The sequence below is a fragment of the Oryctolagus cuniculus genome, chromosome 17 (assembly GCF_051225735.1).
Source record: "Oryctolagus cuniculus isolate XC-2025 breed Fujian yellow rabbit chromosome 17, ASM5122573v1, whole genome shotgun sequence".
Taxonomy (NCBI): Eukaryota; Metazoa; Chordata; class Mammalia; order Lagomorpha; family Leporidae; genus Oryctolagus; species Oryctolagus cuniculus.
The window spans coordinates 26,717,396-26,737,243 of record NC_142883.1 but is presented as its reverse complement, the minus strand read 5'-3'; the positions used below and the strand labels follow the sequence as shown (position 1 = coordinate 26,737,243).

The following is a 19,848-nucleotide window of genomic DNA, read 5'->3' as shown; positions in this document are numbered from 1 at the left end:
CTGTTACTCTGCCTTTCAAGTAAATAAATAAACCTTTAAAAATATAAAAAAGGAGAGTGCTCCCATGTACTGGTTCACTCCCCCAGATGGCCACAAGAACCAGGGGTATACCAGGCCAAAGAAGGAACCAGGAACTCAATCCAGATCTATACGGATAGCAAAGACCCTACCACCTGAGCCTTAACCTTCTGCCTTCCATGATTTGCATCAAGAGAAAGCTGGAGTCAGGAGCCAAAGCTGGGTCAGGAACCCCAGCACTCTAGTATGGGATATAGGCATCCGAACTGGATTCTTCACTGATAAGCCAAACACTCCACATCACTGCTTTTGAGAACATGTTTTAAAGGGAATCCACGTGAGTGGCAGGTTTATCAGATGACCTTAGAGATCTCTTACACATTTGCAGTTTGTAAAATAAGAGAACCCAGCCTCTGCAGATAAAAGGTTTACTTAACACATGATACTCTGGGTGCTTCATCAATAAATTTAATTATACAGCCAAATAGGACATTTCTTGTGTTGAAATTGAGTAAAAGATGGTATTTGTTAGCTGAAATCTATTTCTTATTTTAAAGATGGACAGTGGGACTTGTCAAACTATCACCTCTTAGACCTTGGACGGCCTCACCATTCCATCCGCTGCATGACCGTGGTGCATGACAAAGTCTGGTGTGGCTATAGGAACAAGATCTATGTGGTTCAGCCAAAGGCCATGAAGATAGAGGCAAGTTAGCTTATGTTTTCTGTATTTATTGAATTTGTAGTAGCCAAAGACTGTAAGGCCATGATTATTTTCAGAGTCTTTAGAAATTGTTTTCAGAATCTATATGTTTTAGGGTACTTCATTAATGGATGGCTTAGCTTTCTGTGTTACTTTAGCTGTCTTATCACTTTTGACATGAAGGTAGGGCATGGTTTTTCTTAAAGAGAAAAGAAGGAATCAATGAAGGTGTTCTTTAACAAATGAATGGAGAAAGAAAATGTGATATATATATATACACAATGAAATATTATTCAGCTACATATATAAAAAAAAGAATGAAATCCCATCATTTGCAGCCAAATAGTTGGAACTGGAGGACATTATGTTGAGTGAAGCAAGCTAGGCACAGAAAGACAAATACTACATATTCTCCATTATCTGTGAGCACTAAAATTAAAATTAAAACAAATTAACAAACTCAATCTGAACACAGAATGTTGATTACTAGAGATTGAGAGTTTGGCTTAAAAAATAGTGGATGTGTTTCACTATTTGTAACAAATGTACTAATACCAAATGTTAGTAAGGAAAGTGGGGTGAGAGATATATGGAAATTCATTATAGTATTCCTCCTCATAATTTTTGTTTTGTAAATTTAAAATTAACGATAATAAAATGGAAAAAAATTCACACATGAATATTTAAAAATATGTCTGTGTATGTACCCAAAGCTGGGTGAATGTGTTTGACTATAGAAGGGTCGATGGAGAGGAGAGTTTCCAAGTCCTCATCATGTGTGCTTACAAGCACAGCCATATGTGTCCCAATCGGAACAACCACAGTGCAGTGGCAATTTGTAAAAACAGAAGCCTAAGTCTTGGCATTGCTTTCTCAAAAATTTTTTGTCACAATATATAAATTCATTCTAGTTCTCAGAAAAAAAATAAAACTTAAAACAAGAAAAATTTATGGTGAAAATCCTCCTTCCTCATTGTTCCAAATTCCATTCCCTTCTGCATAAATCCCAAAATTAACCATTTAATGTTTATTTTTCATTTCTCCTCCTTATATCCAGATACATACACACACAGCAATATGAGTTCCTTTTCATTTAATTATAAATGGGATCTTCATGTGTTGCTGTAAGACAACACAAAATCCTGAGATCAAAATTTGTCTATTAAATCCTTTTACATAGCATGAATTATGTTCCAGTATTGTTTTCATATATTGACATCCTGTATAGTGCTGAAGTCGAACATCATTTGGATTCTCTGGTTCTTTATTTTGCATTCTAGGATGAAAAGAACTGTGTATATGAGCAGTCATGTTTAATAAACCATATTTAGGCTTGGCATTTAATAAGCAGTCTGCTAAATTGTTGTGCAGATTAGCATAGTTTTTAAACATGAACTCCTGTGTAACAAAAGACTTTATGATCGGACAATCTCTCCTAGAAATCATTTGATGCACACCCCAGGAAGGAGAGCCAAGTGCGGCAGCTTGCGTGGGTGGGTGATGGTGTGTGGGTGTCCATTCGTCTGGATTCCACTCTGCGTCTCTATCACGCACACACTTACCAGCATCTACAGGATGTGGACATTGAGCCTTATGTAAGCAAAATGTTAGGTAAGCTTCCAAAGTGTTTTATCAGTGTTTTAAATGGTCTAAAATGCTGGGTAGAACCAGTGACTAAGGTGCCTCAGAAATAGTTAACTCATATCAGTGAAAGTGTCAGGCAGAGGTTCCAGTCTTCTTCATGGTTCTTGACAGAAACTCGGAGTCATTTCTACTCCTCTTATTTCGCATATCTAACCTATCACCAGGAACTGTCAAGACTACCTCTAAAAACTTCTTAAATCGATTCCTTCTTTATCTCTGCCACCATCCCCTGAGGCCAAGTCACTGTCCTTTCACCCCTGGAAACAGTGAGCTTCCTTTCTGGTCTCCCTGTTTGCACTCCAGTCTGTTCTCTGCAGAGTAACCAGTGTGCAGGTATCACCTTGACTTCCATCCTTGCCCTTAGGTGAGATGACCACCAGGAGACCTCATCGGTCTGGACCACTCTCCTTGCTCACTCCCTTCCACCCACACTGACCCACACCCTGGCAGATTCCTTCCCATTCCAGGGTCCTCACGTGGCTGTGTCCTCTGCCTGACAATATCTCCTTGGTCCCTTGTTACTTAGCTTTCGGATCACAGTCTACATGTTGAATCCAAGAGAAACCTTCAGTTAGGGCCTCTCTTGGCCTTTTTATTGATGAGGTCTTGTTTACTCTCTCTTTCCCCACAGTCCATAAGCCCCATGAAGAACAGGGCCATCTCTGTCTCATTATGCTGTGTCCATTAGCACCTAATTCAATGCTTTATGCTATTAGAGACATCAGAATGATTCCTTTCACGAAAGGTTGAACTGGCTTTTTAGTCACTCTAGGGTCCCTGCTCTCATCAAAACTGATTATAGCTAATATGCCCTCTCCCTAGCACCAGGTATATGTAGACATCCACATTAACTTGTTTCCAGAATGTATTTGGACTATAGGTTAAAGACCCTTAGCACAGACTAAATGGTAGTTAAGACTCTTTCTGATACTGTGATTCTGTGATCATCCCCTCAGTCCTTGTAAGTAGGACTTAGAGTGACTAATGGTGTGTTTGTCTTAAATCTGTTTTATCATTTGCCTCTTAAATCCCTGAAAATAAGATTGGTTATAAAAATACATCCATTCTGCCTAAGTTATTTATGTATGGTGTACTAAAATCTCAAGTCTGCTTTAAAACCTAAAAATGTAAGCAAGGAAAAACTATAGGTTTGTTAATAAAGATTGTTTTAATATATATAGAGAACATGAGGCAAACCAAAACTCTTTTAGTTCATAAAATCAAAGGACATTTGATTTCCCATTGTAGTAAACTGGTTTTTTGTTGTTTTCTTGGTGGTGGTGGTGGTGGGGGGGGGGGTGTAAGTTGTTTTGCTTTGTGTTTTAGTTTGGTTTTGCAGCTCCCTAATTAAACTCTGTGTCATATATCCTGATATGCCTTAATTCCTGGGTACCTCCCTTCTGTTTGGTAATGTAATGCTAGCTGCTTTTAGCATTTTCTTTTTCCATTGACCCTGAATGGTCAGGTGATGAAGCCAAATAGGAGTTTGCTTTGCTGTGCACTTTCAGGACACATTCATCCAGCCCTGGCAACACCTCTGTTGCATTAACCTAGCTACCTTAAGGGAGGTGGCACCTAAAACCCCATCTGCTTTAGTTTCTCAGTGAAATGTTCTCCCTCTTCCCTTACAGGTACTGGAAAACTGGGCTTCTCTTTTGTGAGGATCACAGCTCTTATGGTGTCTTGCAATCGTTTGTGGGTGGGGACAGGAAACGGTGTCATTATCTCCATCCCACTGACAGAAAGTAAGTATATTTTTAGATAACTATGACAGGACAACTGGAGTTATTGGAATTCAGGTAGAAGGAATTGTTTAGATACTGGCAAATCTGCAGTAACTCAGAAAATCCAGCTGATGACAAAGATCTAGCTGAGGTTTCTTCACTCTTCCTGTGAAACTTACAAACTCCAGAGTTCCCATGTGTCAGGACTAGTATTGGTACAGTGTGAGAAATTCTTTCCCTCAGTTAAGGAGTCACAAGCCTGTGTCATCTTTGAAATAAAGATTGAATCCGTTTTCTTCAGCTCTGTTTCCCAGTATCCAGAAACACTACCTGACATCCATCCTAGTTTTCCTCATCTCCCTGGCGAGCAGTGTAGGATATTCCATTTGTTCTATTTGAGACTTATAAAAAAATAGTAGAAGTTTCTCAGGAGGTCAACAGAGCTTTACTTACGCTGGAGATAAGCCATCTCTCCTCTCTTGGAAAAGAATGTGGTTTATTATTTTTGTGAACAAAATGTATGTTGTATGTTTTCTCATATGATGTTCCATGACATTAGTCATCTGTGAAATAAGTGTGTTTCTGTCGCACATTCGTGGGTAGGGAATGTTTCGAAACAAATGTTGTGAATCCATAATATAAGTAATAATCGCATACCAGAGGCTCACTTTTCCTTTTTTTAGGGGTAAGGGAAGGAAGAGGACCAGATCTGAAGCTTTTAGATAACCCAAGTTCTTGATCCAACTTTAATTACTGTATAAATCAACCTGTGTAGACCATTTCTTATTATATATTTCAGGATCCCTAGAGTTCATTTCAATTCTTTATAAGACAGAGTTCCATTTTAGCATAGTTTGAACCAGATTTTTAAAAACACACACAAAAATAAGGGGGAAATTTTAGCATTTAGAAAATGTGCCACATTCAGTCCTCAGTGTTCTGATTCAGATTCACTAAAAGTAACTTTTAACTAAGAAAACCAAAATCACAGCAAATCAGATTGGCCTTTTGGAGCAGAGATTCTGTAGGGTCCTTGGCAAGAACCTTACGTGGTACTGCTGTGGAGCCAAGTCAGATCTTGTCAATGTTGTGGCACTTGAAGCGCCAGGTTACCAGCTAGAAGATGCTGAGAGTGGTGGCGCACAGTGACGCTTCTCCTCCCTGTCATGCACCTCTCCATGTCCCCTTTCCTCCTTTCTCACTTTAGCCGTAATCCTCCACCAGGGACGTTTACTGGGGCTGAGGGGTAAGTGCAGATCCTGAACCAAGCTCTTCTCCCTGGCTTCTGATAGCCACTGTGAGGCTGTTCCCACTCTCTAGATACCCTCTTGAATGTCTTTCAGTGTCACCCACTTGCCGTCACTGCCCTGCAGCAGGTGTCTGTCTGTTGTGTGAGGTCATGTCTGTTACATGGCCACCGACTGCTCAGCAGCTTCAGTCTGTTCATCATCTTTTGTTGCAGCTGAACTTCCTTTCAGACTGTTTTCCTTCCAATAAAAACATGAAACATCTCTTAAAAACTATTATTAATCTACATCATTTACTCTTGTCACCAGTCATCTTTCCTTCGTTCACTTACTCGCCCATGGAATGGGGATGTTTTGTGAGTCTGGTCATTGCGATAATCCAGCCAACCACAAATGTGGGGTAAATGAAAGCCACTCTGTTGAAGTGGCACAGCTTTTACCAGCCCCCTCCAGGGACGTATTCTCAACCAAGGAGGTGGTGGGGGAATCAGAAGATAAACTATTACAAAATATTTTACTTAGAAATAATACCTATTTACTTTAGACAAGCACACAACACAACTTTACTTAACGTAAAGATTAGTTTTCTAAAATGGGGCTTAAAAAGACACATCAAAAATTCAAATCTGTTTTCTTTTGTTCACTGAAGTGATTTTTTTAAAGAATTAATAGATATATATATAAAAAGCGAGCTTAGGGACTGCTAGACTGGCAAAATCCCCTCCTCCATCTACCTAGGCCCTTAAATATAACCAGCATGCTGTAGCCCTCTCTTCCAGCTTTGTCTTGAATTGGCATTGCTGCCCTTCAACTGGCTGTAGCTTTTAGATAATACCATAAGGATTAACCAGTAACCTCTCTGCATTGTTACTATTCTAGGGGAAAATATTTGTTCTTTGCTTTTTCTCTTGCAGCAAATAAAACCTCAGGAGCCCCGGGAAATCGTCCTGGAAGTGTAATCCGTGTGTATGGCGATGAGAACAGCGACAAAGTGACTCCAGGGACTTTCATACCCTATTGCTCAATGGCACATGCGCAGCTTTGCTTCCATGGACACCGGGATGCTGTCAAATTCTTTGTGGCAGTCCCAGGTGAGTTCAGTTATTCTGTTGAGGTGTTCCGTGTCATTGTCTCTCTTCTGGGATCACAGTTCCACTGTCCTGTCTAACATGAAGTACTGGAAAAACCAGTAATTCCAATGTGGCATATGAAGGAAGTTCTATGACAAGTGTTTGAATAAAGAGCCATAGGGATTCACAAGTGAGGTTATTTTGGAGTCTCCTCCCTATCCCCAAGATTTTTTATTTTTATTTAAGAGACTAGCTTACTTTTAAGAAACAGTGGTGTTTTGTCACAAAAGAATGCCAAAAATGGTCTCAGCCTAATGAAGGAAATCTTAAGAAAGAAGCTTCAGTTGTTGAGGCTTCATACAGGAGGGGATGGGCTGCACCCTGGTACCTCCAGCAGTGCTGCGCTGGAGAGCAGTGACTGCACAGAAATTAATGAAAATGCACCATACAGACAAGAGGTGATAGTGGTGATGTCCAGGGGAAAATATTCTGCCCACTGAGAGTATAGTGATGTGGCTGACCACCTGTACACAGGACTCAAATTTTGCAAACTTTTTCCTTATTAAAAAGGCAAGTTTGGGGGTTCAACAAAGTTCAAATCTGACTTTACCACACCAACGAACTGTGTAAAAATGGTGATGTTTCAGTGTGTTATGGTTCTCCAGAGAACCAATAACAGTAGTGTGTTTGCACATGTGAGTGTGGGTGTGTGTTGCATGTACCTGCATTTGTGTGTGGAGAAAGACCAGATTTAAGGAGTTGTCTCATGTGACTGTGGGGCCTAGCAGGTCAGGAATCTGAGTGCAGGCCTGCAGGCTGGAGACACAGGGAGGAAGTGGTGTTGGGGCCCAAGCGTGCAAGCAGTCTGGAGGCAGCACTGTTCTTGCTTGGGGTCCTCAGTCTTTAAGACTGTCAGCTGATTCTGTGAGGCCCACCCACAATATGGAGATCATTCATACCAGTTTTTCCCAGAGGATTCTCAAGTTAAATGTAACAGGACAAGGGCTGGCATATGACGTCCTAACCAATTAGTCAGTTACTCTAAACAGCATGACAATGAGTTTCCTGATACCTCATGAGTACATTTTGTTCATTTGTGCGGTTGTTTCCTTAGGATAAATTCCTAGAAATGGAATTGCTGGTGATAGTGTTCTTCTTGTATGTTTTTAAAGAAATAAAATGCCAGAGTCTCTATGTTTATACTTAAAAGTCTAGTTTATTCATGGTAGTCTCATGTCGGAATAAATAAATGTGCTGTGTTTTATTTTCTTCTCTGGCGATGGGTCTCTGGATTCCTTCTCTTTTTCCACTAGTAAAAACAGTACTTCAATGGACCTTTTGGCACCTTTCTGTTGGGTGCAAATAAATCTAAAAATGGAATTGGCAACCTTGTTTTTTGTGGTTCTGAAGATTGAACTACTCTGGTTGGCCTTGTTATCATACCAGTGTGCTCTTGCCTCTGTGGCAGAAATAACCAGTCTGACAGAAGCCATCTCAAGCAGGCTCCCTTTTTCCCAGGGCATAATTGAGTAATTCATGAGTGAAGCCCTGTGGGGATACATCAAACTATCCTGGCCACTTAAAACTTAAATTAATTTTTAGATTCAGACTGCATCGTATCGTGACTGTGCCCTGCTAGCTCCTGGGGGCCTGGTCTGTGTAGTCTGACCAAAGGACAGTGGATTCTGGCAAGGAAGAAGCTGTCCCACAGTCAAAGCTGTGCAAGTGGGATGGATGCTTTAGACATTATTCATTTGTTCAGAGTGTGAGTGACATTTAAGGGGTTCTCTCTGCCATTTCATGCTCAAGGTTTCTACCTTGGAACTTAAGCTTGACAACAAACAGCACATTTAGCAGCAATTTTATTTGCATAATCTAAATTAGAAATAAGATGTACTTTTCTTAAACACGAGCAGAGAGCCGTGATTTGGAATAAATGTAAATGTTACTTAGGAATATACAGACTTGTGAAGCTTAGGTTGAAGACTCTTCTCTTACACAAATGCATGCTCTCCCTCTCAGAGGAGACCTTTCCACTGTCCCTCAAATCAGGGGGACCCGACACGGGGTGAAATAATTTGAAGCAGGCAGCCTTATACATATCTCATACTGGATTTTGGACCCGTTCTTGCTTGATGCAAAATTGCTTTAGTTAGATTTTCAAACTGGGCCCTTACAACCTACATGTAATTTTTTCCTGATCACATGGAGCCTTTTAGCACCCCTGATAGTTTGGTTGCGCTTTAAAGTCTAATTACCTTTTTAACTCTCAGAAATAATCAGGGGTGCGCATTGGGTGCATCAGTTAAGACACTACATGAGATGCCCACATCCCCTGTCAGAGTGCTTAGGCTCAAGTTCTGGCTACACTTCTGATTGCAGCTTCCTGCTAATATATACCCTGGTAGGCAAGACATGGAGATCCCCATATGGAAGACCCAAATTGAGTTCTAGGCTTCTGGCTTCAGCCTGGCCCAGCCCAAGCTGTTATAGGAATTTGGGGAGTGAACATGTGGTTGGGAGGTATCTCTGTCTCTCCAAATAAAATGAAAAAAAGAGCAAAATGTTTAAATATTCCAGAAACAACCATCTCCCCTTGCCCTCCTCCTGTAAGTAATACTTCTGTCCTGTATAAAATAGGTCAAGTCATCAGCCCCCAGAGTGGCAGTTCTGGCACAGATCTAACAGGGGACAAGGCAGGGCCATCTGCACAGGAGCCTGGCAGCCAGACACCCTTGAAGTCCATGCTTGTCATCAGCGGAGGAGAGGGCTACATCGACTTCCGCATGGGTAAGTCCTGATTCTGGAGCTCAAATCCCACTGCTCTGGGGTTTAGATTTTCGCCCTAAGTAAATAAGAAATCACTCTGCTCATGATTCCTAAGAGATTTTCTTTGAGTTCTTTATTTAAGAGAGGATTTTGTATTTCTTTGTTTTTGTTTTTGTTTTTCTCTCTCTCTTTTTTTTCCTTCCATACAGGAGCATTTGTTTGAGAAAGCATTAGACATAGCAAGATGTGGTTGAGTTTATGTGAAGAGCATACATTTGGAGTCAGTGGGGAAATCATTCAACCTCCTAGAGTGTTGATTTCCTCACCTGCAAAATGGAGACATTCAGGTTTTGGTTTTTTTGTTTTTTGTTTTTTGTTTTGTTTTTGGGTCAACATTGATTTTATTTGTTCATCTTTTCACCTGACAAACAGAGATTGAGCTTTTATTGTCTGCTTGTCAGCCTGGAACTTGAAATTTAGAAATAAGTCAGACAAAGCCAGTCTCCAATAGATGATTGAATAGCATTAAGATAAAGATATGTTAATAAGTTTAAAGTGTTACAGATGCTTGTGGTAGGGAGTAATCAGTCCTTCTCAGGGTTGAGAACGAAGGAAGCCAAGAAATGATGCTTAAAGTGACTCAGCACCCAGCAGTGTTAGTCTCAAGCAGGGGTGGGGAACCATTCTTCTGCCAAGGTCCATTTAGGTATTTATAGCATCACTCTCAGGCCATACAACTTAAAAATTAACCTGCCATAGATTTATTGAATTTTGAGTCATGCAGGGCCAGGCCAGTGACTTTGTGGGCCTCATACAGTCCCCAGACTGGACATTCCCCACCCATAGTCTAAAAGATCAACTTGGGGAATGGGCTGCAGAGGGCTGGGGGTTGGTGTTCCAAGGTAAAAGAATAGCTTGACCAAAGATTTGGAGATGTGAAACCATCTTAATTGAAGAAAAACTATTTTTAAATTATAGGAACTTGGAATAGTAGAAAGTACAAATTCTTGCTCCAGAAAGGAGGAGCTTGGCTGTTTATTTACACAACAAAATAAAGGGTTTGCATTTTATCTTTAAAGAAAAGGAAAACTTTTGGGGAACTTTACATAGAGCCGTGCTGTGATGAGATTTATGTGGAGGATGCTTAGAGATTGGGAGATGAGTTAAAAAATGGATACCTGAGTAAGATATTAACAGAAGGAAAAGGTAAGAAAGGTGATGGGGAAATTGCTAAAATGGTGTGGGGAAAGAGGGAGGGACCCACTCCCTGGGAGCTAAAGGCTGTCAGAACAGAGGCAGATCTGCAGGAAAAGAAGGAAGGGGTAGAGTTTTGTAAACCAGAAAGTATTGTGCAAATAGATGGTTATTTATTTACTATGATAAACTGATCCCTTGAACTATCCTCAATCTAGGGGCTAGTGTTGGGGCACAGCGGATTAAGATGGTGCATGCAACACTGGCATCCTCTATCAGAGCACTGGTTCAATCCAGTCCAGCACCCTCCTAATGCGGGTAGCAAACCAGTGGACGATGGCCTGAGTTCTTGGGCCCTTAGCACCTGTACAGGAGGCCAGGCTGGAGTTCTAGCTTCTGGCCTCCTCCTGAGCCAGACATGACTGTTGTAGCCATTTAGAGAGTAGACCAGCAGATGGAAGATCTCTGTCTCTGTCTCTCTTTCTCCATTGTTTTACCTTTCAAATAAATAAATAAATCTTTTCTTTAAGGTCACAAACATAAGCATGAAATGGTTTTTGAGAATGTAATATGCTCTAGATCAGTGACAAATACTTAGGTATGAATTTTGTAAAAGTAAAGTATAGAATTTTAGGGTCACTAGGGCCAGTGCTATGGCACAGCGGGTTAAACCACTGTCTGCTGCACTGGCATCTCATTTGGCGTGGATTCGAGTCCCAACTGCTGCACTTCCTATCTAGATCCCTGCTAATGTGCCTGGGAAAGCGGCGGAGTATGATCCAAGTGCTAGGGACCCTGCACCCACAGGGAGACCCAGACAAAGCTTCTGGCTCCTGGCTTTGGTCTGGCTCAGCCCCAGCTATTGTGGCCATTTGGAGAGTGAACTGACAGATGGAAGATCTCTCTCTCTTTCATATATGTATACACACACACACACACACACATACACACAACTCTACCTTTCAAATAAATAAATAAAATCTTTTTTAAAAAGTCAAAATTTAGGGTCATGTCAGTGACAGTATACCACATGTGATTAGTGTAACCAGAATATCTGATGCAAAAGCCTTATTAGACACCTTTGGTGGGAGGCATGGGGAGGATGTTAAGCTTAGAAATTTTCCCAGGGGCCAGCACTGTGGCGTAGCCCATAAAGCTGCTGCCTTTAGCACCGGCATCCCATATGGGCTACGGTTCAAGTCCCAGCTGCTGCACTTCCAATCCAGCTCTCTGCTATGGCCTGGGAAAGCAGTAGAAGGTGACCCAAGTCCTTGGGCCCCTGCACCTATGTGGGAGATCCAGAAGAAGCTCCTGGCTCCTGATCGGCACAGCTTCGCTCTAGCCATGAGGCCATCTGGGGAGTGAACCAATGGATGGAAGATCTCTCTCTCTCGCCTCTCCTTCTCTCTCTGTATAACTCTGACTTTCAAATAAGTAAATAAATAAAAATTTGTTTAAATTCGACTTTTAAAATGAGACATCAGTTTTTTTTTGTTTGTTTGTTTGTTTGTTTGACAGACAGAGTGGACAGTGAGAGAGAGAGACAGAGAGAAAGGTCTTCCTTTGCCATTGGTTCACCCTCCAATGGCCGCCACAGCTAGCGCGCTGCGGCCGGCGCACCGTGCTGATCCTATGGCAGGAGCCAGGTGCTTCCTCCTGGTCTCCCATGGGGTGCAGGGCCCAAGGACTTGGGCCATCCTCCACTGCACTCCTGGGCCACAGCAGAGAGCTGGCCTGGAAGAGGGGCAACCGGGACAGAATCTGGTGCCCCAGCCAGGACTAGAACCTGGTGTGCCGGCGCCACAAGGCGGAGGATTAGCCTAGTGAGCCGCGGCGCCAGCCAATAAATAAATATTTTTTAAAAAAAGAAGAAAGAAATAAATAAATTTATCCCAGCGGGGCTGGCATTATGTCGTAACAGGTAAAGCTACACCTGTAGTGCCAGCATCCCATATGGGCACCGGTTTGAGTCTTGACTGCTCCACTTCCAATCCAGCTCACTGCTGATAGTCTGGGAAAGCAGTAGAAGATGGCCCAAAGTGCTTGGGCCCCTGCACCCATGTGGGAGACCTGGGAGAAGCTCCTGGCTCCTGGCTCTGGATCAGCCCAGCTCCAGCTGTTGTGGCCATTTACAGAGTGAACCAGTGGGTGGAAGACCTCTTTCTTTCTCTTTCTGCCCCCCTATAACTCTGCCTTTCAAATAAATAAATAAATATTTTTTTTAAAAAAGTTAAAAAAAAAACTTATCCCAGTGATGTAAGAATGGAGTCATTTCCAAGTGTTTTAAATAATTGTTTTTTATTTACTTGAGAGGTAGAGTTACAGACACAGAGAGGAAGAGACAGGAAGATCTTCCATCCACTGTTCACTCTCCAAATGGCTGCAACAGCTGGAGCTGGGCTGATCCAAACCCAGGAGCCAGGAGCTTCTTCCAGATTTCCCATGTGGGTGCAGAGGCCCAAGCACTTGGGCCATCTTTCATTGCTTTCTCAGGCCATAGCAGAGAGCTGGATTGGAAGAGGAGAAGCTGAAACATGAACTGGCGCCCATATGGGATGTTGGTACCCCAGGCAGAGAATTAGCTTACTGTGCCATAGTGCTAGCCCCTAAATAATTGACTATTGGTGTAGAATTATTTTATAGAGAGGAACTATAGGGCCTCCACTTGGCTGGAATATTTTTGCAGCTTTTTCTTGGAGTGCAATATGGCAGTTGGAACCATACTAAGGAATATGTTAATAAAATCTCTATTTGGCTTTTCCATTTCCACTAAAAATTCTTTCCATTGTAGATCCTGAAAATAGTATAAAAATTGCTTAACCATTTGGCAATATCTTTAGTTAATCCAGCCTGAAAAATAGACTTGTATTTAAGCATAAGCTAATATTAATAGTGCATGTGCTTTTGTAAAAAATTGAATTTGTTCTTTTTTTGTTCCACTTTCATTTTCATTTCCTGTGATGTTTTAACAAGTAGAAACTAATCCCAGAAGTTCCATATTTTTAATGCTTTAACTTAAATTTTAGGATGTAGAGACCTTAGGAGACAGGATAGAATCTTTAAAACAGCTCAAAAACATACAGTGGTCTTTTGTCTCAATTTGTCATTATTGTAATTTTTTTAAATTAAACAGCCAATTTTTTTTTACATTCTACCCTAGGCTGATGATATTTCGCCAGTTCAGAAATTGGATTTTGTCCTGAACGTACTCCTCTCTGTGGTTTGTCATTGTCATGGAAAGGCCAAGAGCAGGGGTAAAGGAGAGTTTAGCCTGCAGAGAAAACCACAGAAACATAGGGCTTCTCCTTCTCTGTTTCTGTGCAAAATGTCAATGTTTTCTGGTGTCCAGCTGGAATGCAGGTCCAGCACATTACAGAATACCAGTAGTCCCTTGTTATGTACCTTTTCAGGGTTGTACTGAAGAACTCATCCCACTAGACAGGTTGTCATTGGCTTGTGCCCAAACATCCTTGCTCTGCACACCAATTGACGGGAGCTTGTGGAGGGAGTGGAGTGTGCCTACACTGGGCCTTGGAGCCAGTGGCTTCCATCAGACTTCACAGAAGCCCCTACAGCCCATCTGCCACCCACGCCTTTTCCCTGCCTCATCTTCACTTAGAAGCTGTTGATGCATAACCTCTCCTAAACCTGAAAATCATTGGAAGAAAAACTCACTGTAGGAGGTGATGCCTCTGCCGTCAGGTGGTGCTGGAGAGAGACAGTTTCAGTTTCTATATACGTGTGTCCCTTATCCTCAACTGAAAAACTTTGCTCCCTACAGTGGGAATGAGCATGAGCTGTTCGGGTTTTGTCTCAATCCTTAGTTTGTAATAAGCACAAGTAGGCTGTCCATTTTGCACGACCACAGAACTGGACACTTTGCCATCCATTTCTGTGAACATCAGTATACCAGCACATCAGGATGACTTCCCCACGTAGTATAGTGAACTCACTTTTATCAGTGCAGCCTGCAAAGTAAGTTAGCCTTTGCAGAAGTCAGGCAGTGGCTTGGCTAGCGGTGGGTGAGGAGTGTAAGTCGCGGCATCTCCTTTACTGTGCTCTCTGTGGTGAAAGTCAGCTGAGTTTGGTGCAGCTTGTTCGTGGCCTGACTGTGAGCATGGTGTCAGATTCCCGTCATCCTGTGTTTTCTGTGCTCAGCCTAACTGGTGTCTCCTTGTCGTCCATAGGTGATGAAGGCGGAGACTCAGAACTTCTTGGAGAGGACCTTCCACTTGAGCCTTCTGTCACCAGAGCAGAAAGGAGTCACTTGATAGTGTGGCAAGTGATGTATGGCAGTGAGTGAGCCCGTGGAGACAGGTCGAGATGGGCACGCCGTCGCTTCTGCATGGTTTATTTTCCCTTTCCTGTTTATTTAATGCTCTTTTTGTGAAGTAAAGTTTCACCACACGTGTGAGATTTTTTCCTGTTAACTTTATATTTCAGACTCTGTCCTACCATAACGATACGGAGGAGCTAGCTGTTTTACTGCACCGGTGTTACAGGCGACTTCAGTCCATTATGAACAAATCAGGAAGGTGACTTACAGAAAGCAGTCCCGATGTGGTTGAGTCTGCCGCTGTGTAATGTCACTTCATTTGATGGGGTAACATTGTAGCTGTCACTAATAATGGAATTAATGGAAAACACTTGATGAATGAAACTGTACCATTAAGTACAATAGCAGTTTGCCCCAATGTATTAAAATTGACACACACTAATGTCAGGTGGATCATCAGGATTTGTCTTAATGTCCCCCAAGAGGGCTAAAAAGCTAACTGTAAATTACTTTAACTTTGACTTTCAAATCTGACAAATCTTGTTTATATGGTATATAAAACTTTGTTTTCATCAGATTTTGGGGGGGTTTTATATTAAAGAAATTAAGACTACACTATTTAAATAAAAGTTTCCTGTTTCTGACTTACTAGAGCTCTAAAATTTATGAGGCCTGCTTCTCTAAGCATTCTTGTTTTGTTGTTTTGTTTTGTTTTTTGTGAGACCAGTCTCACTCATTTTCATCCTGACGTGTCTGAAAGCTTTGTCACTTACCAAGCTCAGAAGCCATTTCAGCTCTGAGAGGATTTTTTTAAAAAAGGCAACTGTGTTTTGTGTTCGTTATACTGGGAGATGGCGGTTGATTGAGTTATTTCCATGTGAAAAAGTTCTCCTGTTTGCCAAATGTTCCTGGGCTGCTCTTACCTGTTAAGAGTAAAACTGTAGAGGGAATGGGGTCTGGCCTAACCAACTGAGTAAGGGCTTTGGCTTAAAATATTACTTTCTTTTGTCCTGTATAAGCTTGCAGAACAGCTAGTACTTGCTATTTTTATGTAAATAACACATTTAAGATTTGGCACCCTTTTGAGCTTAAAACGTCACCTTCAAAGGGAAAAACTATGAAGGGGACGAGACAAAGCCACAGTGCGACATAGGCTGGCCTTACCCCTTTTCACTCACAATGCCCATTTTCAAAAACAGGTTAGAGAGTCTAGGTCTTTAACTGGTTTTCTTGTTTAGTTAAGGTTTAAAAAGCCATCATGCAACACTTTTTTTCTCCCTCTCAAGCTTTTCGAAAATGTGTGATTTACTATTTCTTATCCATTATTCTAAGCAAAACTAAAAATAATTCATGTGCTTTGTAAAAAATGAACATGCTGAATCAAAGCCCCAGTCGCTGGAGGGACGCTTCAGAGAAGAGGCTCAGACTGCGCGTCCTCAAGTGCTAGGGAGGCTGTTTCTCTAAACTGTTAGGCAAAGTTGTTTGAAGAGTACGCCAGTGACTGCTGCGCGTGCCTGATCAGGACTGTAGATACGTGGATTTCATGAGGAGGCCTGGGATCCATGTGGCCACAGGATCTTCAAGCACGTTGTATACCCAGTAAAACTGTAGAAGAAAAACTGTCAAAATTGGATTAAGAGAGTAATTTTTTGCTTGAGCTGCTTAGTCACTTTTCTTCAGGGCACCAAAACCTAGGCCACTTCTCCATAGCTCGTTGGCTATGTTTTTGTTTTATTTGAAATCTGAGCCATTTTTGGCACTACCTAAAAAAGGCGTTAGTATACATTTATTGGAAATGTTGCATTAAATCACCAGAAAGAGACACCAAAGTGTTTTGGGAGCTTAATCCCAAGAGGCAAACATCCCAGAGTCAGACCCAGTTGGCTGTTGTTCAGCCTTTTCCACATTCGGATAACTGAATGTAATGTAGGGATTCAGGAGTTACAGGTGAAAAACGCAGGTGTATTACAATGGTTGTGATTGTTTTTCAGTTTACTGGCTTTAACTTAAGGAATATAGGTGTAGTTATTTTACCTAAAGATGTCAGATGATCTGTGGCCCTGTTAATTAACTTCAGGGACCAGAGAGAGGATGTACATGCCTGTACAATTTGTTTTAAAGGCTTGTCCTATGTCTGTCATTTCAGTTAAGTATTTTCTACAGATTGCTTCACTTCCCCTTTCCCCAGTAACCAATTTATATTCTTGTGATGTTCACATTGGTGGAGGTGGCAGCCTGTGGAAGAAATGCCACGCGCGAGCTTCTGGCGCGCAGCAGAGGTTGTGCACTGTCCAGGGCAGAGCAGGAGCCTCCCTCGGGGCAGTCTCCCTGTGGGAAGAAGGAATCCTTGGGTTGTTGCACTGGGATTATTTATGAGGTGGAACCGTGTGACCGGTGCCGACCTGCACAGACCGCGGTCCACTCTGCCTCAAGTTGATACTCCTCTATGAGTTGTAGATGAAAATCTCTGCGAGGCCAGGGGAGAATGTTCTCTAGGAAGTCAATTTTAAGAGTGCTTTTCTGTAGCTCTCGTGTATCTAAATTTTTTAAATAGAAATGAATCTTTTAATAGCTGCAGCTAGTTGAGAATGTGAAACATTTTGAGCACAAAACATGCAGCACATAACTTTTTCAGATGAAGCGCGTTTGCATAGAAAAGGTTGCACCCCATTCTCTCAGTTGCCGAATTGTTCACTTCTCGGAAAGGTCTGCATTTGAGAACAGACCCTGGAACTTGGGCTGCTTTAGTGCAAAGCCAGACAAAATGTGTCATGGCCTGAGCTGTCCTGAAGAACGTGTGTCTTGCAAATGCCGTGGAACTGAATATTTATTTCCTTATGAGTATTATGACTGCTGCCAAAGGACCCAGCCGGACTGAGGGCACTTCTTCATGGATCACGTTGGGACAGGGGCATGGGGAGAGCAGGAGGGGACGTTCAGTGTGGAAATCACAGTGCATTTCTAACAGGGTTATGCTATTCTGTAACACTAAATGTCTTTTACTTTCTCTTTAAAAATTGTTTTAGTAGTAATTTTGTCATCTATTTCTTGATATTTGAATATATTTTAACCATCTTCTGTTCTAAACCTGTTTTTGTCCTAGACATTTTACCCAGAACTTTGCCCGCCTCTATAAAATTGGGTTCTAGAGTGTCACTTAGAGGCGGAGGCTTCCTTTCTATGAGCAAGAAGCTCACTTAGCAATGTAGTTATTTCAGTATTTATTTCTATTATGGAATCCCTGGGGTTCGGAATGTAACTTTGTATATGAAAAATATATAAATATGTATATGAAACAAGTGTGGGGTGCTGTGTGTTTTGTTTTAATCTTCCCTGCTTAGGGGTGGTGGTGGTGGTCACACCTTGGTTTTTATTTGAAAGTCTGCGGTGTCCCCCCTCTAACGTGCTTGCCTGAGGCACTGGCTGAAGCTGTGCCCTGAGCAGTACTCCCTGGTCTGCTTAGGCAGGAAGGCTTTCCAGAAATGTGGGAGCGCTGACGCCCACTCGCGACCTTGAGACATGCCACGCCAGGGACCTGCTCGCTTGTGAGCCCCAGGCTTGGGAGACACTGAGAGGAGGGATGGTTTTAGACCCACGGTGTGAGCCCACATCCAGGGCACCCCCAGCTGTTGCAGTAATGTGGCGCTGTCCTCTGGGTGAGGCTGAGCGTGAGAGAATCCCATTAGCGGCCTCATTCTGTGCGTTGGAGGAGGCTCCCCTGCCCTCCCCGGAGGCCTCTGGGGCCTGCCACATCCTTGTTTTGAAAACAGATGAATTCTGAGCCTCACTCATTTAACTATGTGAGGGGACCAGGGCGGAAGTGCAGCCTGCCGTCCCGCCTCAGAAAGAACTGTCCTTTGGCCCATGGGCTGGAGACAGCAGACTCAGCAAAAGCCCCCGCTGCGGGCGTGGATTGGATTTTTCAGCAGGAAAGGGTTGTTAGTGAGGGGCTTCTCAGAATGCCTAGGTACTGAGTAATTAAATCTCATTTCACACTCAACTTCTTTAGAGCTACATGGTGTATGATGGGAGAGGAGGCTGTAGACTGGGCTCTGGCCAGGCTCCACTCAGAGTGGCCCTAGGAAAATCACTTGAAAATAGCATGCAGAATCCCGCACAAGGCTTATGCACCCCAGGAGCTGTTGCATCAGAGTCTGGCATCTGTGGGTGTCCTAAGTGTGAGGTGTGGCTTACGTTAGGGGTATGGGCTGACATCTTTGGACCAAGTTACTCGTGTGCTGGGATGGCGTTTTGGAAGAGCAGTTAAGCTGCCACTTGGGCCACCGACATCCCGTATCAGGGTGTCTGGGTTCAAATCCCAGCTCTGCTCCTGATTCCGGCTTCCTGCTAATGTGCACCCTAGGAAGCAGCAGTGGTAGCTCAAGTACCTGGTTCCCTGTGGCCCATGTGGAAAACCTAGATTGAGTTCTTGTCTCCTGGCTCCAGCCGGGCCCAACCCTGGCCATTGTAGGCATTGGTGAGTAAACCAGTGAATAAAAGATCTGTCTTTGTGGCTCTGTCCCTCTCTTTCTCTGTTCTGTTCTCTCTCTCCACACCCCCCTTCAAATAAATAAATTTTAAAAGGAGAGAGGGTGTCAACCAAGTAACCTAAAAAATGCTAGGCCTGACCCTCTCTGGATGCATGACCCTGCTCTGATTGGCCTGGTTTCATTGTCTACAGAGATAACCATGCAGGTCCTGGGCAGCCCAGATCCCACATGAGGCCCAGATAGCTGGTGGGTGGCATTTGATTATTTAAAGTTCCCATTTTATCAGAACAGCACTGTGTAAAACAAGCCAGATAGTTTAGCTCTTTGCAGGCAGAGCAGTGGCTCCACCCACACACAGAAAGGAGTTAAGATTTGTTTCAGGCCCCACCATAGAGGCTGGCAAGCCAACCCCACCTCTGGGCAACGTCACTTGGAAGCTGCAGTTCTCAACTAGGCCAGGAGACGGCAGCATGGCCAAATCTCCCCAGAGCTATTTGAGGAATACACTTTTTTTTTTGCTTCTCCCTTTCATCTCAGGAATATTGAGCTCTCCTGGTGTATTTGGAAAGACATTTACCTGGGTAGGTGATTCTGATCCTCCGATTGGTAACATCTGCGTCAGAGGCACTGCGGAAGCCCAGCTGGGTTCACAAATGCCTGCTTTCCAGGGCAGAGAGCTTCATTCATTCCTAGCCAGTTACAGTGTGCGCCTG

The 19,848-nt window shown here is 42.8% G+C and overlaps 1 protein-coding gene across 31 annotated transcripts in view; it reads left to right on the top strand.

The window, feature by feature from the left end:
* The window catches only part of SPAG9 (sperm associated antigen 9), a 170,670-nt gene extending 152,726 nt beyond the window's left edge, over positions 1-17,944 (top strand). For 17 of the 31 annotated variants that reach the window (XM_089318191.1, XM_051824854.3, XM_051824852.3 and 14 more), the window contains 7 exons: positions 576-724; positions 2,161-2,332; positions 3,997-4,110; positions 5,297-5,335; positions 6,251-6,427; positions 9,047-9,196; positions 14,557-17,944. In XM_089318191.1, coding sequence (XP_089174317.1) covers positions 576-724; positions 2,161-2,332; positions 3,997-4,110; positions 5,297-5,335; positions 6,251-6,427; positions 9,047-9,196; positions 14,557-14,672 — 917 coding nt within the window. In that variant the 3' untranslated portion in view covers positions 14,673-17,944. The remainder of the gene's footprint in view (positions 1-575; positions 725-2,160; positions 2,333-3,996; positions 4,111-5,296; positions 5,336-6,250; positions 6,428-9,046; positions 9,197-14,556) is intronic. The other 14 variants (XM_051824855.3, XM_051824851.3, XM_089318184.1 and 11 more) reach the window with 3 other exon arrangements.
* The last annotated feature ends 1,904 nt before the right edge of the window (positions 17,945-19,848 follow it).